This window comes from Pleurodeles waltl, chromosome 4_1, assembly GCF_031143425.1.
Source record: "Pleurodeles waltl isolate 20211129_DDA chromosome 4_1, aPleWal1.hap1.20221129, whole genome shotgun sequence".
Lineage (NCBI taxonomy): Eukaryota > Metazoa > Chordata > Amphibia > Caudata > Salamandridae > Pleurodeles > Pleurodeles waltl.
In genome coordinates this window covers 499,249,882-499,257,938 of record NC_090442.1, presented here as the reverse complement: position 1 = coordinate 499,257,938, position 8,057 = coordinate 499,249,882, and the positions used below count along the sequence as shown (strand labels likewise).

The following is an 8,057-nucleotide window of genomic DNA, read 5'->3' as shown; positions in this document are numbered from 1 at the left end:
TTAACTTGCAGGAAAGATCAAAACAGGCTAATACAGCTTTGGTTAGTCTTAGCGGACGTTGTGGTGTGGAATACAAACTTGAAGAAGGGTTATGTGGTATTTCCCTGGACTTCTAGTAGTTGCTGACAATGGTCAATTTTTTTCTATGCAGTCATTGTACCACTCTGTGCTTCTTGAGAGGTAAATAAGAGTGCCATTTAAACTAAGGTTCAGAAACAGTATATGAAACATTGTTGGAAAATCTCTTAATAACTTCTGGGCAGGAACAACAGGCAGTTCAAAAAGGTCCAAGATTCTCCCTAATGAACCTGTTGGAACACAGTTTTTTGTTTTAGATGCTGTGTCAACCTTATGGAAGCTCTTTCTCCAGGACAACACACTGTTTCCAGGTGGGCACACATACAGCCAGACACTTTGACTCCTAATGACGGGAAAGGAACTCTAATAAATCATGGAAGTAAGTGGGTAATTTGTTTAGTCCAGAACTGCTAAGACATGAGAAAGAAAGCAGGGGCTTGCATTTAGAGAGACTAGTTTTTGTAATTTTTGTAGAAGGATTAGTGGACCCAGTTTACAAATAGATAGAAATATTCTAATTCCACATCCCTACATGTACCAGTCATCTCCTTTGCCAAAGATGGTCTGCCCACACATTCCTACCATTTGCTGTAACAAAATTCAGAACTGTTTTTTTTCTTCAGAAAATTGCAGTCTACATGCTTTAATTTCCTCAGTAGCAGAGGTCTTTGCTTGCGAGGAGGAGTTATGCTTGTTTATGTTCTCAACTTCTCTCTCTTTCTTAGGAGCAGTGGCTTTTCAATCAGAACGTAGAAAAGTAGTACATTGTGGGCTTTAAGCCAGCTGAAGTGCCCTGTTTACTTTGAGGACAGATGATTCACCTCTTGGCTTCTTAACAAAATAATAGCTCTTCCCGTGCAAAGTCAGAGAATGTCTAATAAGGCCTTCCCAGACAGGTCTATTAATATGTGGCTACCATTATTTAAGTCATAGCCAGTCAAGGACTTGATTTTTGCCTCAGAGTTAATTAAACTAAATCTAGAGGTCTCTGGTTTAGTAATTCAAAGCTTCAACTTGTCTACATAGTTTGATAGTTTGTAATTGCTCCCCCAGAAAAAGTAATCAAGTCTTTTTATTACGCTCTCATACGGCACCAGGTCATTTGTAAAGAAGAAATGGAAACACAGTGAATTGTTGTTTGTCTGTTTCTGTGGGGGGCAGGGGTAGCAGGAGTTGGGGGAATCATATAAAATGTCGCTTGTGTACAAGGAAGTACTACAGCTTTCATGAAGAGCCTACATTGCTACATAGCTGAATGGCGATCCTTTCTTCATTACCCAACTCAGTGCTTTAAGACGTAATATTGAATGGTTTGATCAGAGTACAAGTTATGCTTTGTTGAAGGACAATATGGGCCAGAATGGAGATACATCTGGCACTATGATAGTCATGCAGTATCTGTGGTTTATCACTTGTATTTGATGATTTTTATGAGGTTAGATGTAAATAAACTAATCGTCATACTTGTACTTTTGTGACTATTTAAGTATATATATTTTGTCAATGAGATCAGAGTGTAATTTTTTTAAATCTTTTCCTGGTATGTAAATGACCATGATAGCTGACAGTTCAATTCAAGTGAAAGTACGCCTTAGCCAATATGCTGTGAATTTTCATATTGATACATTTTGGAAAATACACTGAATAATTCTATAGTGTTGTTTTTTGAAGGTTGATGGATCTGTCCAAGTCTTCATTCTTAGATTCAGTAACTTTTTTGAGTGACTAAACATTGAAATTATACAATAGCGAATTAACATATGAGGCCACAGTGACACCTTCTTCAGCTAGAATAGATTTTAAGTGAAGAGAAAGGTATGATCCAAACCAACCCTGGGCTCATGTGACCAAAGAAGGTGACACCCTAGAGTCAGGGGTCATTTTTGCAAGTTGCTCTTTTGATTTTGATATACAAAATATTTTGTTTTTCATAGAATGATAGCAAAGCAACAAATATTTCTGCTGCCATGCATACTCTTTTAGATACGATTCCTTCAAAACTGTTCATAGGGAATCATCCAGATCTTAATCATTTTCAGGTATTTGGATCTTTATTTGAAACTGTGGTATTAATGAGCAGAAGCTGGGTGATCAAAAAAGCTTTTTTATTTGGTCACCATATTTGTTCTCATAAAACAAGGACAAGGGATCTTGTTGGGAAAATACATGAATGTCTAAGAGCTGAAAAGGCGTTAGTGTGGTTGAACTTTCTATAGTATCTTGACACCACTGAAGAGTGTTCTGCAGCACCTTTTGAAACTAAAATATTTCTTTGAATATAGGATGTAGTGTATAAAATAATAACAAAATAATAAAAAAAAATGTTAACAGTATGAAGAAGGTGATAACGCGGGCATTACATTATTCAGTGTACATTTACAAGAAAGGAAGATTCGCCTCTTCAGAGAGATCTTTCAGGGATAATTGATGTGTTACAGAAAGAGACATTTGGTACCTTACCTACTTTGTTTTCTGTGGCAAAATCAATGTATATCTTGTTTCTCAGTTCTGCATACCAGACATTTGGGGTGTGCTGAATTAGAAGCATTTTCTAGATGGACAATTTAGGTATCTTTGAGTCACATGCACAAAACCATTTTGAGGTCATAAACTTTTTAAGTCACATAACCATAGGTTTTCCAGCTGCAAAATGGTTCTTTACAATGTACTATTGCCTGTTGAACAGATCCATATTGAGAATGCTGTTGGGAGACCTCGGGAGAGAGCAGACAGTGGTCCCTTTTTACCATAGTCTACTCCTCCCAATATCTTCCCAAACAGGAAATCACCTCCTTTAAAGCAGCACCAACTTCTTAGTTAACCATAGGCCGCTATACAAAAAATGTTTCCCCTTTGGGAAAGGAAACACAAGACTGGTGGTCTGCTTTCCCTTGCAGGCAACTAACTGTCTCTGTATTTGTAGCTAATTACAGGGGGTGCAAATAGTGGCCTACCTAAGTCATATTCATTAGGAAGGTCATTCAATTCTGTGATTATTTGTGAATGATCAATTTGCACATTGACCTATTAAAGCATAGGTCATATCACAAAAATTACAGGAAGGTGGAAGGAAGTTAGCACACCTTTTTTACCTACTGTTTACTGCATGCCTGTTAGTACAAGTGGACCATAATATGTAATTTAAAGAAGGTTCTTCATTGTGGGTTGAATGAAACTCTTTCAGAGGTATGAAATATTCATAGTCCCCCCTCGCACATGTATGAGTGATATCATGTTTTGTGATTATGTTGACGGGGAGGAATATCTTTCAGTGTATGTGCTTTTAAGTTTACAGAATTTCCGACCCAATGACTCACTCTTTTAGAAAAAATTACTGAGACAGATATTAAAAAACAGTAAAACCGTTTATTAAGTAACTAATTATTCCTGGTGAAATATGATAGGTTGTTTCTCAGGCATAGTGGCAATAGTTCAAAATAATTAATATACAGTAAACCCAATGTTTCTTTATAAATCCTTACGTGTAATCCTGTTTTTTAGAAATGATCCCTGTGAGTCAGCTCCTTCAATCATTGATGGTATGGAAATGGGGCAAATGAAACACAGCAATGGTAAACTGAAGAGTTGCTTTATATTATCTGATTGAAGAGGCAGATGGGGGAAAAGGGTAACAGATGTAAAGCAGAATTAGATATTGGTCCCTTGCTACCAAATAGCTCCCAGACATTTACTCTTGAAATCCTGGACACAATTGTCTGTTGAAGATAATATTAGTAACCCATCTAGTTCTCGAACTCCTGCTTCAACGTGGATTTCACTTACAGGGAACATACTCTCCCACTTCCTAATATGATTTGGTGTATCTACACATCCTGGGCAATGAAAAGAATCCATTATCACTCCCTGATAAAATAAATCCCATATTTCAAATAGGGAAAGAAAGAGAATTTAGCTCTCATATAGCATCTATATGCAGGGACATGTAAAGAAGCTGGTATGATCTGTCTTGAGAATATTAGGCTTCTGCTCCATGGACAGCTGCATACCATATTCCTCCAAAGCAATCTCCACAGGTAATGTACCTCTCAATCACTGTTATTATATATATATATATATATATATATATATATATATATATATATAGTCTGACCCTATGGAAGCTTTCTTGAAAAAATCAAAGGGTTCTAATCTCTACAAAGGCATTGCCCTGTTAATCATACATCAAGCATCACATTCTTGGAAAAACAAGATTTTGAGATATGTGGAAAGCAATTGGTTCCAATGTTGAGGCATAGCTTTGAAAGCTCTTTTTGTCGCTCTCCATTAGCTCTGACCACAGACAAAAAAACAAAAAGCCATTTTAATCACTTTACCTTTGAACACTTTCACAGTACAAAGCTGGAGTTTGTTTCAAGCCTAGGTTACTCTGCTCTGGAGAACACTAAAATATGGACCAGCTCCTAATAAGCAGGACCTAAATTATGGCCGACTCACCAGATGCAGGCTTGCCTGTCTCTTTAATGTCACCGGTCTGCACAGTGTTGTAGCCTACCTGTCAGTTTTGCAGAGTCAACAATACACAATGCATGGGCCTTGTGCCTTGGAGGTATGTGACTTCATTTTGCCTATTTGAAGTCATTTATTACGACCATTAGGAGTCCTAGCTACATGATCATACCCTTCTCTATATAATTGCTTGTGAAACAACAGAGGGTCTTACACTGTAATGTTTCTCATTGTTTTTTTTTCTACCCTACTTAAAGCTCAGCCAAACAGTGACACATAAAATAGCCTGTGAGCTCAGCTAATGTTGGCTCTTTGTGTAAAACAATGCCCTCATGTGATTATCTCTGTCGTTTTTCATAGCTTTCTTGCATGCTGAACATGCTCTAGAGAATGTGGAACGTCATACACAAGAGAAGACTCTGTAAACATATGCTTCAGGGCTAAAAGATGCAGCTCAGGAAGGATCATTTTGTTAAGCCCAGGTTTGAAAGAAATGTTACGAACTACTGTTGAAAATCGTTTATACCACCTAACAAAGCAATATATAGAACATCCGGTTGAGGGCTAGGTTAAGGGAATTGTGCAGAAAATAATTACTTTTTACCTTTAAGTTTTGGGGAACCTATGGGAAAGCAGAGAACCTGGAAAAATGTTCTCCTTAAATCTAGAGCTAGAAAATAGCATTTAGCCTGCTTTAAATGTAATGGTCTTTAGGACGAGTGGCACTACCCTTATAATTGTATGATCTTTGGCTGAAACTCAAAAGATTAGCCAGATTGTAAGGTGAAACGAGACAGTGTCATGTATTACCACCTTTCAGTGAGAACTCAAGTAGATAAATAACATGTTCAGTAAAAGTGAACAACCTGAAAACCTCGCAGGCATCTGAGTGCATATGAATCAATATTTGTATGGCTTATCTTGTTGTTCTGTAAACGCACAAGAATGAGACGACTTTCTAAATTCTGTCTGCCACAGAATGAATCTTCTGGGATAACTTGAATTTGATTATTGAACAAAAAAAGAGTCTGTAGAGTAATTGGCAGTCTTCGAGGAACCTCTAATAGTTGATTGTTGCTAACATCCAGATGCTCAAGGCTTGACAGACCTTTAAAGGCACCAGCTTCAATTCTTAATATTTTGTTGCTTGAAAGAATAATATGAGTTAAATTTTGTAATTTCAAGAAATCATCTTTCTTCACAGATGTAATGCTATTTCCACTGAGTATCAATTTTCTCAATGATTTCGGTAAATGTTTGGGGACAGCCTTAAGTAAATTGCCCGCCATGTCAAGTGTTTCCAATTTGGTCATATTTCGAAAAGCCTTCTTCTTAATCCTCTTGTTTGTGATTTGATTGTTGTTCAGATGAATGCTTGCAAGCTCAGATGGTTCACTGAAGACATCATTTGGAATTGATGTTATTTTATTGTCTTCTAAATGTAGTTGTTTTAGACTAATAGTAAGATTAGAAGGAACCACCTCCAGCTGATTGAAACTCAGTCGCATAATTTGCAAATTCTTTAAGGAATTAAATGTTCCACTTGGGATGGATTGATCCGTTATTCCATTTCTTTCTAGGCTGAGGATCTTAAGATTCGTGCACCTGCTTATAGCACGGTCTGAAATGTGGCTAATATTATTGTCATTTAAACGAAGTTCCAGAAGAGATGGGGGAAGGTCTGCAGGGAAGCTGGAAAGATTATTTTCTTCCATAAAGAGACGTGTGAGCTTTGGTATACCTTCAAAGGCTCCTTCTAGGGATCCATCCGTCAGTCTGTTGTTGCTTAATACTAAGAACTCTAATGACAAATACTCACTTAGCAAGTCCAACTGGATGAAATCTATCTTATTATTCATAAGTAACAAATATCTTGTATTAAATGGTGTTCCATATGGTATTTTAGATAATCCTTTGTCTGAACACTGTACTACTCTGAAAAAGAAACAGAACATATAAGATTTCAACATTTAGTCATGCGTATGTAATGTTGTATCATTAAAAAAAAATAAAAAAAAATTGCATTCTAGGAGAAAGGCACTTTTTCAAACTAAGATGAAATCTTTGCGAACAAAAGTTTTATTTTATATTCATGCCTTCAATGAAAAATGCATACATTAAAACCGTATATATTTGCATAGTTTGTAGTCTCTTGATGATATAATTAAGCATCACATAGCTCATAAACCTGTTAAACACTTCATTTTTGAAGCAAACTGAAAATATAAACATTTTGCTCTATTAAGAGACAACTGTAAATCGATCACAGTTCTGCTCAGACAGTGGCTGATATGAGACAATCAAGTGAATGTTGCTGACCTGCGAATAGTCAGTGTGGAGTGTGGTAGCAGCATTCTTTTTTCTCTTCTAGACCAATGGTGAGTGTACTTACCTATTGCGCTGAAAGTGTCTAATTTGAATTTTTTTCTGACATTCTTTCTGCTCTTCAGGTAAGGATCGGAGTTTCCACATCTACTTGCTGCTCGTGAACATGCTGTCATTCAAGCATCATGGCTGATAACCATCGTTTCTTACCATGTTAAGTGGATCAATCTACAGTACTGAGTACTTTAAAACTGGTCACATGTGCTACCATTTACTGTACATCTGGTGGGATATGTAGTTAGATATTGTTTGCATGAAATGTAGGCATTCAGTATCAACTTTCTACCATTATAATATACTTTTGTATTTTACCTGATAGCAAGATTGCCTTAGTAATTGATTTGTAATTACTTAAATCCATCATATATTAGTCTCATCATATCGTTCACAAGACCTACACTGACAGATCCATCACCTTATTCCGCACCATGGTCCTTATAACCTAAAATACCCCCAGAGGCTCAACTGGCAAGAGCCCTGTGTTTTTTGTGCCGCAAGCACTTCTGTATTACAGAAGAGACCACAGACACGTTTGTGGCCTCTTCTGTAATACAGATAATGCTGGCATACATACAGTGCCAGTACAATCTTGGAGGTGCGTTTCCTCATGTGCATTGTTCTGGCCCCATGCAAAGGTGGGAATCACTGTTCCCAGAAGAGTAATGAAACTTGAGGGCCCCCCATTGCAAACTACATGGAGGAGCCCCCCTACGGACTCAATCAAGAGCAACCAGGACAAGATACTGTGCTGAGGGCTCCCCTGGAGTTAGGGGCCCCTTGTATCACACAGGGGCTGCGGGTGGATATGTTACACCACTGACTTTACCTCTACTCCTATGCCTTATTATGTGCATGGGCTCAGCAGCATAGAGTCCATCACAGGGCAAACTGACTGTGTGCCACAAAGAAGACCCGCTCTCAAAGAGGGAATGTGGCCCCCATGAATCCCCCTAGACATTGTCCTGCAGATGGGTGCAGCCACTCACAGCACCCACGTGCAGGGTGATTCTGTCTCCCCCTTAAAGAGCACATCAGGTGCCACCTGCATTGTGAAAGGCAGCACATTATCTGTAATATGGTGTACTGTCCCTATTAATGATAGGTTGACCTAGTTAAAGGTGCAGCAT

General features: G+C 37.8%; 1 protein-coding gene across 1 annotated transcript in view; it reads right to left on the bottom strand.

The window, feature by feature from the left end:
• Positions 1–3,430: 3,430 nt before the first annotated feature.
• Positions 3,431–8,057, bottom strand: part of LOC138287867 (podocan-like) — a 98,641-nt gene continuing 94,014 nt past the window's right edge. Inside the window, exon 4 of the mRNA XM_069228796.1 lies at positions 3,431–6,480. Coding sequence (XP_069084897.1) covers positions 5,394–6,480 — 1,087 coding nt within the window. The 3' untranslated portion in view covers positions 3,431–5,393. The remainder of the gene's footprint in view (positions 6,481–8,057) is intronic.